Here is a 17,807-nt window from a genome sequence, read left to right as displayed (position 1 = left end):
ATCTATAAACGATTTAGAAATTTATTTCATATTTCTGTAACATATAAGTAACAGTTTAAACAAACGTTATAGTTTTTTTATATGACGAAGACAGTTGTGACCAATTGTTGAGATCTTGACAAATAAATCTAATAATGAAATAAAGCTGCATCTGTCAGAGATTAAACCCTCAAATAAATTACGATGTTATGGTGTTATACAGTCAAACCCCGTTGACTCAAACTCCTAGGGATCGGCCAAAATACTTTGAGCCTAGCGAATATTGAGCCAAGCAGGATATACATGCATAGATACATGCATAGAGTAAAAAAAATCAGTCCTTTACAAATCGAGGTAAGCGGTATCGAGTCAAATGAGTTTGACTTTATGCAGTACACATATGCACTTTATTTTCATTTCCCTGATAATTTCTAGTATCATGGAACACAAAATAGTAGATATGGTACAAACACATGTCTTGGTACAAGATTAACATCACGACGGATAAAGTTTGAGTAAAAATCCACCTGTATGTCAAAATGTTAACTCTTGTAGCATATTTACTTTCATATAATAAAGCTATACATCGGCTAGTACCAATGTTTAAACTGAATTAATGAAGGTTCTTCAAATTCTTAAAACTACAATTATAAACCTCTAACATCTTAAGATGATAACAAAATGAAAACAATCAACATAAGTACAGCAAACATATTAGTATCACATGAACACTTCATTGGCCAAAGCATATGTAATTATCACATGAACACCAAGTAGCATGTGGGCCAAAGTACATTAAGTATCACATGACCACTCCAAGTATCCTGTGGGCCACAGTACATGCAAGTATCACATGACCACTCCAAGTATCCTGTGGGCCACAGTACATGCAAGTATCACATGACCACTCCAAGTATCCTGTGGGCCAAAGTACATGCAAGTATCACATGACCACTCCAAGTATCCTGTCCGCAACAGTACATGGAAGTATCACATGAACTATCCATGTGTCCTATGGACCAAAGTACATGGAAGTATCACATGACAACTCCAATTATCCTGTGGGCCAAAGTACATGCAAGTATCACATGACCACTCCAAGTATCCTGTGGGCCACAGTACATGCAAGTATCACATGACCACTCCAAGTATCCTGTGGGCCAAAGTACATGCAAGTATCACATGACCACTCCAAGTATCCTGTGGGCCAAAGTACATGCAAGTATCACATGACCACTCCAAGTAGCATGTGGGCCACATTACATTTAAGTATCACATGAACACCAAGTTTCCTGTGAGCTTAAGTACATGTCGCTATCACATGAACACATGAGTATCCTGTGGGCAGAGTACAATATACATGTTGTGTTTACTAACAGCTTTCAGTAATGTTTTTGCGTACACTGAAACTCTAGTCTAGCAGAAGCAACTTTGAACACAGAATCACTCTCAACTGATGTCTAACATCTTGTCAAAACATAACTGCAAAATGAATTCATTCTTGAGACATGGAAGGCCAATGGAACACTTGACTGCCTGCAGGTATATTTGAACACATAATCTCTTCTCTGATAATCACATTCGTGTCATATATCCCTCACCCTGTACTGAAGTAACAGCAAGTTGTCCTGAAAAATAGAATTACATTAATATTTTAATGGTAGCTACATAGAGGATAATTATTTGTTTAATTCTGTAAAATCGTGTTTTACGAAGTGAGCACAAGAAGCTGTAGGACAATGCCATTTGTGAAATACAGTGGAAACTCACTAAACCGGACAAGGTCCGGACTGGGCAAAATTTCCGGTTTAGTGAGGATTCCGGTTTAGTGAGGATTTGATGTACGGAGTAAGTTTACTAAAAATATTAACTGAATTAACCTTTAAAGGGAAGTTGAAAACTGGAATAAAATGAAAACATTTATTTTACATCAACAATGGTTCAAGTAACTTGAAATAATGCATAGAATATACATGTATATTCATTAATATATCAATGTGCATGTGTTTGTAACATTACAGATACATTTTATATCATTGTATCTTTACGTTTCTAGTGTGATACATAATGTTCAGTCAAGGTAATTCTACATTACTTAAAAATGGTGTCCAGTGTCGTCTGTTTCTGAGCACTACATTTTGCTTTGACTTTGAAGTCTTTAGATAAAACAACCCTCCAAAATGATCACTTAATAACCGTTTCTAGTTCTTTATTTTCTGCAACAAATAAATTAATGTTTCAATCAATTTTCTTTTCACAAGTTTGATTATCGAGCGGCAGTCAATCCACAGCGAAATCATCATTATCGATTATCGAGTTAACACAACATCACAGGTGCAATATTTAACGACACACCAGCTGTCAAAACAAAGTGACGCGCGATTCGCGAATTCCTAATACACAAAATCATTTTGACGTTTGAACAAATATATGTCCGGTTTTGTGAGGTAAAATTACGTTGACAACTAACAAATTTTCTCGATTTTTTTCTCCGGTATCCGGAATTCCGAAGTTCCGGTTTTGTAGGGATTATTTTACATTGAAAATAGAAGGGGAAAACCGGGACTCTAAAAAAGTCCGGTATCCCGAGGATTCCAGTTTTGTGGAGATCTGGTTTAGTGAGTTTCCACTGTATGTACTTATGGTGTTCACAAGGTGAAATATATTTTAATCTAACACTAAAACGAGCATTTGTTTCAATTAAATGCCCAAAAAAGGGTTTTAAAAACAGTTCATTCTAGTTTGTAGAAAATGGCGCCATAATGTCTTCGAACACAATGTCATTTTGTAAATCACTTTCATGAAATTGAGTTCCAGAGTGTGAGCTTAAGAGTTTAAACTAGAGTATGGGTCCTGACTCACTAATGTCCTGAATCTGAGTTTGAGACTCAGGCTCAGAAAACTGAATTCTTATATGTTTCAAAATATCTATAAAAAAATTGACAAAAGATGACTTGTGTGTTTGATTGTAGAACAAACTATTTGTTACAGATACAGCAATTTTGACCTCATTTGCTCTTGTAATAGCATTTTAACATCAAAACTAAAATTGTACTTTTCCTAATCTTAGTCTCAAACTCCGACTCAAGATGTGAGTGAATATGGACCAAGTATATAAAGACTCATGTTTGTAACTGAGTATACCTCTTCGGTGTAGAACTTGTCCTTGATGTCCTGTAGCGTTCCCAGCTCTACCATATCACCACAGCAAAATAGCTCAACCTGATAAAGTAATGACACATGAGCAAAAAAAGAACTTCAAATCAGTCCTGATAAAAAAAATCTAGTGATAAAGTGTTTGTATTTTGCACTGATAAAAACAATGTATTGCTTCCTATAATATGATCATTGCTGGAACATTTTCCATTCTTCACAGAAGATGAGTCTTGTGTAAACTATGCTCTAGTTGGTCACATTTGAGAGCAACATATTAAGCATATATGAGATATTTATAATAAAAAATCAAAGCAGTACTAGATTTACTTAAAAAAGAATTGCCTAACAGGACTGAAAATACAAAAGCAATTAACTCTGTAAAGTTCAATGTTTTAAAGAACTAATTAACGTCAACTGTTGTTTCAAATAACTGCCTCTCATCAAAGTCAGTAAACAATGCCTTCAGGTATAATGTATAGAATCTGTAAAAAAATGTCAAATTTGATGAATTTTCAGTTTATCAATCATGTGTTTCGATTGTCGATGAGAAATCAAACCCAAGGGTCAATGCGGCAATACCTCATTACCGACCACTGTGTATGGATCAGCACTGGAAACACACGAACGATACTCCTATATTTTTTAGTATTCACACTACTAATTTTTTTTATCACCAATTCATATCAATGTTATTGTATCATTGAAATACTTCTTTTAAACAAAAGTATCCAAAACGCCTTGGTTTTCCGGATAACCTGACAAGAATTACTTGTAACTAGTATTACCAAACAAGTAACACCTTACCTCCTTTTCATCGTTGAGTTCCAGCTTAGTCTTGAGGAAGTTACACACATTGTCCAATGAGGCGGTACTTGTCACGCGGACATATCGCTTCTCCAGCTGCGAAGCTTGGGGTTCCTCTCTGTAAAGGTGGTAGCATTAAAATATTGATAACATATGGCTTCAGAACAAGAAAACCCAGAGCACTGATAATGAATGCCAAGGTTTGTGATTTGTTTGTTTTATTCCCAATAAAATAAGGGGAACAACTCTTTATGTATTTAAGCCAGAATTATGGGTCTTGTTATACATATTCATACTGTACCACGTATCATTTGAGAATCTTCAATAATTTTCTAGTTATGGCCAAGGGTAAGTAATTGGCACTCTGACACAGACGACACAAGGCTATCACAATACGTCAAGCCTGTCACAGACGACACAAGGCTATCACAATATGTCAAGTCTGACACAGACGACACAAGGCTATCACAATACGTCAAGTCTGACACAGACGACACAAGGCTATCACAATACGTCAAGTCTGACACAGACGACACAAGGCTATCACAATACGTCAAGTCTGACACAGACGACACAAGGCTATCACAATACGTCAAGTCTGACACAGACGACACAAGGCTATCACAATACGTCAAGTCTGACACAGACGACACAAGGCTATCACAATACGTCAAGTCTGACACAGACGACACAAGGCTATCACAATACGTCAAGTCTGACACAGACGACACAAGGCTATCACAATACATTCATTCTCTTCAAATCCTTTCATGTCATTTATTGCATTTAAAAAGTTATGAAATAACCTCTGATATGGTTTTAGCCAGGTTTTCAAAAGGACAGGGTGCTGTAGAAAAAGGACAGGGTGCTTAGGGAGGAAAGGGCACAAGTTTAGCTTAAATTAAAAATATTTTTTTGATTATCTTAAGAATTTAATTCTTTGAGAGCAGGAGGGTAGTCATACTGGTCTCCATGAGGGCAGGAGGGTGGTCATACTGGTCTCCATGAGGGCAGGAGGGTGGTCATACTGGTCTCCATGAGGGCAGGAGGGTAGTCATACTGGTCTCCATGAGGGCAGGAGGGTAGTCATACTGGTCTCCATGAGGGCAGGAGGGGAGTCATACTGGTCTCCATGAGGGCAGGAGGGTAGTCATACTGGTCTCCATGAGAGCAGAAGGGTGCTACTGAAAAAGGACAGGGTGCAACACCCTTCCAAAACTTTTTAGCTAAAACCCTTCTCTGATTTAATGAGAAGTAATTCACAGCATGTCAAACTTATGCTTGAATACATATATAGTCCACAGACATAAGATAGTTCGAGCTTGTTAAATGATAAAGAACAAATCAAATAAAATCTTACTCCTCTGCCTCCAGTATCAGTGACACTAGGGCAGGTGTGGGTTTCCTCAGCTCCTTCTCCCGTGGTGAAATCTTCGGCTTTGGTGGAGGTTCCTGGATCTCTGAATATAAGGAGAATTATCAGTAAGGATTAATATCAGGGTCCTAATCAAGCCTCAATTATAACAGATAAAAGTGCATGGTTGGATTTCCATAGCTCCATTTCCATCACAGAAATCTTCAACATAGAGACAGGCTCCAAAATCTCTGAATAAGGACCATTATCAATAGAGAAAAAATGAGACGACGGCTTCAAATAGAGGTTTTATCAGCTTTCACTCTAGTTATTTATAACAAACACAAGCAGGATCGTCATTCACGCTAGTCTTTTGTATAGATGAAACTTGACATTCATGTTATATAACATGCAAGGGGTTATAATTCCATTGGCTTTTCTTTTATAAATTGGGTGTTATTGATAACTTTTCTTTAACAATAAATACTCAGCTGCAGAAATCCTAGTAATTTTAAAATTGGTCACAAATGTTCATGTGCTTATTCTGAATGGACTCACATATGGCATGAACACAATAGAACATGTGATCAATCCTTAATTGAACAATGTATTTACAGGTGAGTTCTGTGCAAAAATGCACCTGTTTTACCTTTGGGTTCGACCTCTGGATGGGCCTCGTAAAACTCTTCTATATGCTTCATTTCAGCTGCAAAAGAATAAACAGAATAAGTAAAGTATCAGGTTTACCACATGGACTACCATTGCAAGGCCTACAACTGTTAAGACACATGCAAATAAAATATTTTTGATCCTACAATCCATAATAAAGAAGAATGAGTCCATCTTACCAATAAGCATGTAACAACATATTGTAAGATCAAGAATTCCATCAAGAATTTCAGCGAGTGTCACAAATTAATTAAGTTTTACATGCAAAAGCAAATAAACTTGATAAAAACTGACCAATAAAGCCTCCAGGTTGAAAAAGGTATTATAACTAGCCAGTAATATTAATAAGAAAAAGTCATCAAAGAATACATGCATTGCAAAGATGTCCAAAAGTCTTTGGTAGACTAAATTACCAAATGAAAGTTATAATGTATTTATTTAACAGTAAATTCTTACTTTCAGCAATATTAGGCAGTATCTTGTAGACAATATCTTGTATCATTCTGTCCAATCTGAAAAAAAAAGGTTCAATAAAATGAGTCCATGTTTCTTAACATTTTAAACAATATTTTTTGAGTGCAAATTTGGTGACCAGCATTTTACGTATGCTCATTTGGAACATAGTCATTTCATGTTACTTTGAACAGATTTAAGGCCTAAAGAAGCTTACAAATACAAGGAAATAGGATCTTGTACCATAAACTGGGTATAGCATAGCAGGTCCTGGAGACTCACAACAGACTCAGACTTGTCCTCAGTACAGAGGCTATTTATAACATATAACTTCATTAAATACCCTCGGCAATTTGTCTGCATAAACCTCATTCTAATGAATAATTAATGAGGTGAAATCCAGATGTTTGATTGAGCACCTGAGACACATCTTTAGCAATATGAAAATTGTCTAGAAATTCATGAATATTCAACCTTTACAAAGTTTTGCTAGTGTTTTTCCCACTGTATATTCTGAAAAGTAATCAGACCAAAAAGCATAGGTTCGGACAATGACTCAGACAGTAAATTGACCAAAAATGACCTTCAGGCTAAATAAAACAATGAAAAATTCAGGGACAGCCCCAGTTGTCATAAATTCAAAAATAAGCCCTGTTTAGAGGTACAAGGCAATAGTTATTTATCAAGGGGAATAGGCAATGAACATGGCTGAATGTGTTTTAAATTTAAGGGGAGAGAAATATTAAATAAAGAAGAAGGTTAAGAGAAATCAATTTTACACCTCATAGTGCACTGCAGGCCCCTGTTTCTACAAAATAGTTTACCTGATGTGTACGAAAGGGTCTGTGGGGTGGATGAGGATGTTGCAGACAGGACAGTGTAGGCTAACCTCCATACAGTGGCGCACTATACAGTTTTTGCAGACTGAAACAGTAGATAATGTACTGTTAGTTACCATACATGTGTAAGTACGAAGGGGTCTATTCAAAGTTCTGGTGAACTGAAACACCACAGAATAACAGAGTATTGGTTAAATCAGAATGCAATAATAACTTGTCCCTACAATCATAGCTCTAACCCTAATCCAAACCCAACACTTACTTATATTTAAGTGTTTCAGAGACTTGTTCATGTTGCTTTGGATCTGACATTGAAAAAATTCAAGTGAAAAGTGATCAAAATGTTGAAAATTATTTAAGTCAAATAATTTTAGGCTTGGATTTATAGAAAACTGTTCAAATGAGTACATGCATCTCACAGTCACTGGTTTTTCTTTCATAAACAGTAGGTTTTTTACTAATTACAACAACTTTATTGCCAACAGGAAATCTGTGAGTAAGTCGCTTCAATAATCAAATAGCATAGCAAAGACCTGCTTTTGGTATTGATTCTCTTTAGATGAAAACAAATTATGGAAGCCAAAGTGCATTTACATGTTTTAATATGAGAGTCTAGTGCTGTCCACCACTACTTTGTACTCATTTCAAAAGAAATTGAATACAACTAAATAAATATTACCAGAGCTTTTGCCCAGCTATGTTGGAAAAAACACATAGTCAAAATTGAAAAATTACGAGATTTCCAAGTCAAAAATACTTTCATATAAACTACAATTTGGTAAAATTAGAAAATTCAGTTTGAGTTAGTTCTTTTACAAAACAAGTCAAAATATGCACCCAGTCATCGAAAAAAAACTTTTGGATGAACAAGCCCAAATCTATTTACTCGTGCTTGCCATGAAAATAAATCAACAAGCCCTAGGGCGCTTTATAAAATCCACCAATTTGAGCAAACCTCGGGATAATTTTACTAGTTCAGGGCTTTTATTTATAAGGATTTTATCTTGTGATAGAAAACTGCTTTAAGATTCAGGTCATATTCAAGGCAAAAAAAGCCCTGATTACTTACATGTATGCATACACTCTGTGATGGTTGAAGCTTCATACAAGTAACCCTTACATAGTCCACACGTCAGGTACTTGTTCAATTCCAATATGTCAAACTTTATTGGCTCATCAAACAATAACTGCTTTGGCATTTCCAGGTCCTTAAGCCACTTGTCTGTGACTACCTTTGACTTTTCAAGTCTATCTTTTGTCTTTGACGACAGTTCCCCCGGTTCTAAGCGCAATTTCCTGGCCTTCTTTAAATTTCTGGATTTTAAAGTTGGTGTCTGTCTTGATTTTACTGATTCGCTGAAAGCAAGAACAAAATTGTTCTCAATCCAAACAAATAAACAAGAGTGCTGTGGGGTGTATGCCAATGCTCGCCTGTTCTTGTTTATTTAAGTTAAACTAGGGGCATAACTCAATAATTATTAAAGCAAGATTTGTTCTTTGCTTTACATGTGCATATTGTGTCTGGCAACAAGTGTGTCAACTATTTGTTATCTGTAAATATCTTGAGCAATTTAAGTTATAGCCAAGGTTAAAATGCCAAACATAACACTAAGGCTATCACAATAGACCAACTTTCTCTTCGATAAAAGCAGATGAGCTTAAAACATAACATTTCTTCTTCAACTATTATGGTAATCCACAACTGGTATATACCAATACACACTCATATATATTCAAAGGAAAAAACAAAAACATCATCACATTCTTTGATCTTGATAAAACAGATTTATTCTTATTTTGGTTTTGATAAGAAGATAAGCATTTTTTTAACTTCAGGGATCCCAAAAATTGAACATGATTATAAATATTGTAATCTTATGATTCTGTAAAACCTTTTTCTGTTTTAGAATCATGCCACTTCTACTAAAATATTTCCAGAATATGTACCTTTCTAGATGGTCCTCTCCCCCACTACCACTCTCTTCCCCAGACTCAAGCCCCTGCTCCCCACCCACTGTCTTCAACCGGATATATCGCCCATTAAACCACAAGTTGTGTCTCCGAATAAACGCTATCAGCCACGATCTGCTCGCCTTGAAGTCAGGGGACACTTCTTGTATCACAGTTTTACCATAGGACCGTAAATCATCCGTGGTCACTTCTTCACCGCTCTCAAGCTTCTTTAACACAATGTCTCTGAGTTTATATTCCAGGTCGCGTGGGTAAGACAGTGGCCGGCCAAGTTTAAGACCGCCTTTAGGACACAGGTGACTGCTGTTAAGCCAGTTGTTGATGGTCGATCTCCCCACCTGATTGGATGAAGTAAGGTTTTATTTAAAGTGGGCAAAGATTTCAACAACACAAAACAAGCTCTATTGTACTGTGTTCTCAATCAGAACAGGCTGCCGCCCAAAAGAAACGGTTTAATTGGCAAATGGGTTGGTTCAAATTTGGAAAAATAAGTGAATTTTAAGTAGAATAAGTAGTAGCTGGTCAGTTACTTTATAATTTAAGACAAAACTGTTTGAAAACCCTGATGTATTCTTTATCCATACTCCAATAATTATTCTTTTAATTGTACTCTAACAAACATTGCAATGATTGTTCAAAGTTAACAACATCATTTATGACAGCATTATTATCTTTTAAACGTGAACTATTTGATGATGTGCATACATATGTAAAAACAGTTCAAACAGTAGTTTCAAATGTTTAGAAATATGGTGCCCATACTGACCTTGTACAGCTGTGATACCTTGTCAGTGCACAGACTGACCTTGGACAGATGTTATGCCTTGTTGGTGCCCATACAGCTGTGATGCCTTGTTGGTACCCATACTGACCTTGTAAAGCTGTGATGCCTTGTCGGTGCCCATACTGACCTTGTACAGCTGTGATGCCTTGTTGGTGTCCATACTGACCTTGTACAGCTGTGATGCCTTGTTGGTGCACAGACTGACTTGTACAGCTGTTATGCCTTGTTGGTGCACAGACTGACCTTGTACAGCTGTGGTGCCTTGTCGATGCCCCTACTGACCTTGTACAGCTGTTATGCCTTGTTGGTGCCCATACAGCTGTTATGCCTTGTTGGTGCCCAGACTGACCTTGTACAGCTGTTATGCCTTGTTGGTGCACAGACTGACCTTGTACAGCTGTTATGCCTTGTTGGTGCACAGACTGACCTTTTAAAGCTGTGATGCCTTGTCGGTGCCCCTACTGACCTTGTACAGCTGTGATGCCTTGTCGATGCCCCTACTGACCTTTTAAAGCTGTGATGCCTTGTCGATGCCCCTACTGACCTTTTAAAGCTGTGATGCCTTGTCGATGCCCATACTGACCTTTTAAAGCTGTGATGCCTTGTCGGTGCCCATACAAACCTTGTACAGCTGTGATGCCTTGTCGGTGCCCAGACTGACCTTGTACAGCTGTGATGCCTTGTCGGTGCCCAGACTGACCTTGTACAGCTGTGATCCCTTGTTAATGCCCAGACTGACCTTGTACAGCTGTGATGCCTTGTCAGTACCCATACCGACCTTGTACAGCTGTGATGCCTTGTCGGTGCCCATACAAACCTTGTACAGCTGTGATCCCTTGTTGATGCCCAGACTGACCTTGTACATCTGTGATGCCTTGTTGGTGCCCAGACTGACATTTTACAGCTCTGATGCCTTGTCGGTGCCCATACAGACCTTGTACAGCTGTGATGCCTTGTCAGTGCCCAGACTGACCTTGTACAGCTGTGATGCCTTGTCAGTGCCCAGACTGACCTTGTACAGCTGTGATGCCTTGTTGGTGCCCAGACTGACCTTGTACAGCTGTGATGCCTTGTTGGTGCCCATACTGACATTTTACAGCTCTGATGCCTTATCAATGACCATACTGACCTTGTACAGCTGTGATGCCTTGTTGATGATCATACTGACATTTTAAAGCTCTGATGCCTTGTCGATGACCATACTGACCTTGTACAGCTGTGATGCCTTGTTTGTGCCCATACTGACGGCATACTTCATAATCTCTAGTTTCCTATCCTCTGTGAAGCCCCTCTTCTTCTTCTCCGGGGTGATACTGTCACTCTCACTTGCATTCAGCTCTGGGGACCTACAATCATATTACATACATGGTTAAATAACTTTCCTCTCCTCGGTGAAGCCCTTTTTCATTGCTGGGTGATACTGTCACCAGCACTTGCATTCAGGACCTACAATCATTTTTCATCCAGGTTAATTTAAAACAAAAGATAGCGTAATAACCTGTGGATAAAATGAGCAAAAGCCCATAAGACCTGCATTCATAAAATGCTTTTCGGGCTTGCTCAAATTCTGTATTTTACATAGCAGGGCTATTTTAAATATAGACTTGTTCTTCCAAAAGTCTTATTTTTATGACTGTTTCTTTCAGCTAATTAAAGTAGAGCTGTTCATCATGAAATGTGTTTCCATGCAAATACTTCATTAATGAAAAATTAGAACAGAAGTAGTACAATGTTTTCTTATGCCAGATCATTCCTGGAAAACACAAAAATACTTGACACAAGAGCGCTGCACAGCAAACACCAATGCTTGTTTGTTTTCTTTGTAAAATAAGGGACATAACTCAACAATAATTAAAGCCAGAGTTATTTGCCTTGCTTAACATGTGTGTATAATCATTAGAAACATGTTTACCAACATTAATTTGAACATCTTGGCATGTTGTTTAAGTTATGGCCAAGGCAAATGTTTTTGGTAAAGTGGTCACCAAGCCGGACAAGTAAGTTTCCTCCGGGTACTCTGGTTTCACCCACAACACAAGACCACACTCTCACTGTTCACAATTGTAAAACAAATAAGTTTAAACTAAATGTGTTTGCATCACACTGCCTTAAATGACACAAAGGCTATCACAATATCTTGATAAACTAATAATACCGTGGTTTCCAGAAAGCAACCGCTTACAAAGACTCGAAGCCAAAAAAGAGCCCACCTGTCATTTTCCACAACCTCTTCCTCCTCTTCTTCCTCACTGGATTCCAAATGTTCTGTGGAGCCTGACTCGGATCCCGACTCCCCGGAGCTGTCATCACTGGAGTGGGCGGGGGTAGGGGCAGGGGTCACCTCACATGACCTCAGTTTGGTTGGGTCACTGTTGGTCAGGTACCTGTACAACTCCTTCTGCTTGATCTCCTCTTCAGTCTGAGGAATAACAGTAAATGCTGAAATGGTGTCTTTTAAAGGATTTAGGGAATATGACCTAAACCATTGGAATAGGAATTTTTATGTCCATTTTCACCAATTTGGAAAATTTCTATATATATATATACTTGGATGTAACTTGAATATATAGTGAATACATGTAAGTTTCAGTGTAAGATCACAATATATTTAGTTTAGTTTAGTTTAGTTAGTAAACTTATGTATTTTACAACGATTGTGAAACAAGCTGTTTCAACATAACATATAAATCACTTTTGTTGGCACAATATATTTCACCAAGGGATCCCCAAAAGCTATTTTTTACAAGTTGCGTAACTTTTTATGTTCATGCGGTCAAATTTATTGCCATTTTACACTTAAACAACAACAATATTTCTTTTTATTATCTGCCCAAAAAGGATATTATATGACGGTTAATTGTAGTTTCTCAGAAAAGCTGTGTGAAAGGCTGACGATCTTAAACAAAGTAAAAGTATAACTGATATTTAGATATTTACAGACTGTCTTATTCATTTTTGGAAACTTTAATGTGTAAAGGTTTCAAATTAGAAACTTTAAACAGTTTAAGAGTAAACACAAAAAGCTCATTTATTAAAATTAATTAAAAATTGGTATACAATTAGAAACATACACAACTATTATAACATGATTACAAACTAGATTCCACGATAATAATTATCTTTATTTACTTTTTTAATTGTTCATTTATTTTGAAACAAATGTTTATAAATTGGGGAAAATATACTATTTTTAATTGGAAAGTAGCAGAATTTCAGCCTCTACCAAAGAAGGTAAAAAAATCCCTAAGTTAAGTTTCAGAAGAATTATCTACATGTCACATGAAACTTAACTCAGGGATTTTTATTATTTACGTATCATATTTTGTATACACATTGTGTATACAAAATATGATATGTGAATAATAAAAATGAAAGTAACTTGTCTAAATGTGAAATCACAAGTGATAAAAGACATTAAAGCAAAAACACTGTTAAGATAACATTACCATGGCAACGTGTTCCCCAGGCCCCAGCATCGGTTCACCAACCAGATCTTCATCAGTGTTGTTGAGAAAAGCAAACAGATCGTCATCATCTGGCTCTATTGTCTTGATCTCCACATTCGAAATGTCAACATCTTCAACTGAACACATAAATAAAATCTTGAGATTCACTCTGCGAAACTAAATAACTCTAAAGCCTGCAAAGGTACTTAGACATACATAAAACAAATATAAATGGTGAGAAAATTCAACATACAAATGAATGTGTTCTTTGCATTACAAAAATAATTGAGGGGTGTATGCAAGACTGTATGTAGTGAGTCCTTCTATAATTACAGAGTAGGGTTTAACAGTATTTTTTACAGCAAATGTAGCAATTTAGTGCCATTTATGAAATGTTGATATGTTTGTTGAATAAAAGGTTTGAAAACATGTTGAATATTATATGAATCATGTTAGTATTTTCCCCTTTTGGCCCAAACAATGCTATTTTTCACCTATCAAATGGCCAGCCACCATTCCCTTGAAAATGGAAAAAACACCGGGCTACAACAGTCTTGTGGGCACCTCTCAAACTATGATTTATCATTATGCAAATCAGATTCCTGGAATGTCACACTGTGGTATTTTGAATATACATATTTTTGAAAGTGACACTCTTATTCAAAAACAAAACATACACATGTATAACAAACAAAGTTTGACTGATAAACCTTTAACTACTTACTAAATAATGCATTTATGGAAAGTATTAATTACTGAAAACAAGATTGTAACTGTGTATTTAATAGCTGAAAACGCCAAAATATTAAATGATTGGTGAGTGCTAAAAGATTTACTGTGATCTCTACTATAGTCTCATAAGGTAGAAATACTGTGTTTATGCACATTTCTTTTAAATTAAACTAAGTATCCTTCATAAGAACCATTGTTTTTGACATTTATTCATCCTTTTTGGAATATTAAAACAATAGTATTAATTGTAATACATCTTATTTGGGAGCAAGAGTGCATCTTTAAACTTGAGGCCAAATACCTGTTGGGGGTGCAACCTGGTCCAAGTCAAATTCGACAGGTTCAACAGGATCGTCTTCAATTTCAATAGGCTCTGCATTAACATCAAAGATGCCTTTTTCTTTTGCCTGTTTAATGTCTGAACTCTTATGATCTGCCTGTTTCTGGCCTCCTTCACAAGACTTCGCATCAGCTTCCAAGCCAGCACCGGAGCTTGAGTTGCTGTTGGAGTTATTATCCTCAACATCATCATTATCTCTACTCTCTGGTGTGCTTCTATCACTGCTTTCTTCCTTCTGCATCTCACTTTTACTCGATGAAGAGGAACCTTCATTATCCAAACTGTCCATCTTTATGATTGATATAGTTCAATTTGGACAGCAGATTTACCTTAAAATATTAAGTATTTATAAATTAAATATAAACCAATTTTTGCATAAATGTCTGGAAACCAGTGATATAAGACTGCTGACAAAAGAGCAGATCATAGGTTTTATATTCATGTTTGAAAATGGATGTCTTTTTGCTAAAGTGTTCCTAACTCTTTGAGAAAAATAAAATTTTCGTCAGTTTACCAAACAATTTAAATCAGTTTTATTCTGAGTTAATAGTTTATATTACTAAATTGAAGGCACTGATGTCAAAATGAACTGATTCTGAGACAACTAAAAAAAAGGTCAAAACTGTCAATTTGTGAGAGTGCAGCTTTAAAACAGGGCTTTCATCTTCATTAGCAGGGTGTCAAATTTAGCTATATACTTCTCAATTGAAAAAAGAACAAAAAATGATCATGGAATCATTGTTTGTGCTGATATTATTGGTAACTTGTGTTTTTTACTAAATGTATATTAAACTTCCATTATAAAGAATAAATGAGCTTGTAACTTTTACATATTAATTTTCCAAATTTGAAGTGTTAATAAATTGAAATCACCCAAATTGAATAGCCCATGCCTCCTCCCACTGAAATGATGATTCTTATTGCAACAATAAAGAGCAATCACATGAATGAGACAAATCAAGTCAATTTACCCATGGATAAGAAGCCATTTTGAGAGTATTTTATTGAAAACCCATTGAGAGTTTAGTTTACAATGTTAGGACTTTCAAGAGGTAATTCTGTAAAATCCCTATTAGATTGCATTGAAGTGTGACCTTGGCATAACACCAGGGGCATGGCCTCCTATATGCCCTGTAGGATGCAGCCTACACTTTTATTTCGAAAAAAAAATAGATACATGTATAAAAAAATTATAACATGAAACTGTCTTTTTCAGTTACAACTTATAATAGCAATATATTGACCAAAAATTAAAAGGGATTGATGTTTATGTTAACTCATTTATCATTCCAAATCATAGGCCAAAATGCACTTCCGACAATCTAGGTGAAACAATTTGACCTCTCCCTACCCTTGATAATTTGGCATTCATCTACATGAAATTTTTAGCTCAGCTACACCCCTGAACATGCCACCAGATAGTACTCTGTTAGATTCAAGTCCCTTTCTTGGGTACAAAATAGCTGTTTTAGTAAATGAAATACCTAGTATAAAAGTTATGGCTTAGGCATGGCTTAATATTTGTAAGGCCACATCTAATTGATGTTTTTTTCTATGGATGTTTGCCGAAATGATTAGAGCAAGCAAGCAAATCAAAAATTCAATTTTTCCATTTCATTTCTAAACAGGACCAGGTGATGGCATTATCATTTTTCCCTATACAATCAGCCCTAAAGCCACTATGTTTTTTATGCCTAAAATGGCTTATCAGTGCTGAATAAAAAAACTTGGAATCCTGAGAATTTTACCATGAATGGTAATGAAGACATATCTCATGATATAATCGAGATACAGGCATAAAACTTTAAAAAAAAAAAATCACCGATAATCACTCTTTCACAAACATTTACTATTTTTAATAACGACATACTTTTACAATTTTTACCTGTTCAGGTGAGTTGATTAGTAATTAAATAAGATTTTTCCTTTTTTTTTATTGATCAATCTCCACTATTTCATATCTTTATTTATAAAAATAATAAAATATGCAAATAACTATTACTATAATATACAACAAAAAGAACAGAATTTAGAATGGTGATCCTAAGTCACAATCATAACAACACTCACCTTTTTAAGTGTAAGTTTATAATACAAAAAATATCACAAGAAAACCTATTACAGTCGTTTGGAAGTTTAAACGGCTATTAATTTAAATGTTTTTGCATTGTTTTATGCAACAAAGGAGCAGTGTCTGGCTTCTTTTATTTTCATCTAGGGTGAAAAATAGAAGCAGTCACTTAAAAGAATATAGATAGATAGATAGATTTATTCGTGCATATATATGTCATTGTAACAAACCAAATATCTCATAAAGTTATAACACAGACTGATTAACAAAGTATTAGTGATGATATCTATATATGGTAGTTTATTATAATTTTATTACATTTTCTTAAAAATATGTGCAATGAATATGAACACCGAATCATCAGTTTGGACAGACAGAAGTACAACCATCATTTACCCTCTTAAGGACATAATTACCCTGAGTGATACCAGATCCTATATGTAAGAACAGGAACACAATGTGATTGTCATAATAACAAGTCATTATTATTGCAATATTTCATAAGATAATCAAATTATTCGGGGAAATTAATCTAAACCGAAGGTCTGTTTGGCAAAACAAGGGTCATACTTAATGATTTTTATGTGTCATTTTAACGATAGATCCTCATGGTAGGTTTTAACTTTTTGATCATAATGTCCAATGAGTGCTGAGAGAAATGTCTCGGCAATAAAATTCACTTCGATATACGCCGGTCGATACAAGCTCAAAGTGAAGTCTAAAGGGTCCAAATACATACTGCAACATTAAAAAGTAAATGGTTGCAGTAACAAGATCAACATCTTACCTAAAATAATACTACCTTTGCGGCCTTCTGTTGCTGGCTCGTCGTCTTCTACAAAACGCCACCGAATTCAACCAAAAGGGTACACTCAACTATTATGAAATAACTTTCATTGCCACACAGTCATGTAATTCAAAACCAGATTACGAAAATAATAGTTTTTCAAACGAATTTAAACAGTTTATACTGTAGCGACCATTGATAAGGCCATCATAGAAAACATTTGGATCATTTAATGATTTGTAGTGCATTTAGACTTTAATTAAACCAAATGGTGTATACAATACATTGTTTACCTGTGATACAAATATCAAACTTATAGATAAAATAACTCTCATGCATAGAGAGAATGCATACACATGTATAATGAATCGGATAACACACATAATTTAACCCTATCTTATAGGCTTTTAAACATTGATAAA

General features: G+C 35.7%; 1 protein-coding gene across 1 annotated transcript; it reads right to left on the bottom strand.

The window, feature by feature from the left end:
* Positions 1-7: 7 nt before the first annotated feature.
* On the bottom strand, positions 8-17,431 carry LOC128211042 (uncharacterized). The gene is made up of 14 exons (XM_052915430.1): positions 17,386-17,431; positions 14,489-14,856; positions 13,456-13,592; positions 12,220-12,428; positions 11,217-11,355; positions 9,202-9,563; positions 8,324-8,610; positions 7,240-7,339; positions 6,419-6,474; positions 5,943-5,999; positions 5,300-5,399; positions 3,940-4,057; positions 3,124-3,201; positions 8-1,607 (listed from the first exon to the last, which is right to left on the bottom strand). Exons 2-14 carry the CDS (start codon positions 14,814-14,816, stop codon positions 1,566-1,568), a joined length of 2,013 nt encoding a protein of 670 aa, XP_052771390.1. The 5' UTR covers positions 14,817-14,856; positions 17,386-17,431; the 3' UTR covers positions 8-1,565.
* Between the last annotated feature and the right edge of the window lie 376 nt (positions 17,432-17,807).

This window comes from Mya arenaria, chromosome 12 (genome assembly GCF_026914265.1).
Source record: "Mya arenaria isolate MELC-2E11 chromosome 12, ASM2691426v1".
Taxonomy (NCBI): Eukaryota; Metazoa; Mollusca; class Bivalvia; order Myida; family Myidae; genus Mya; species Mya arenaria.
Note: the sequence above shows the minus strand (reverse complement) of the source record. Positions and strands in the feature narration are given on the sequence as shown.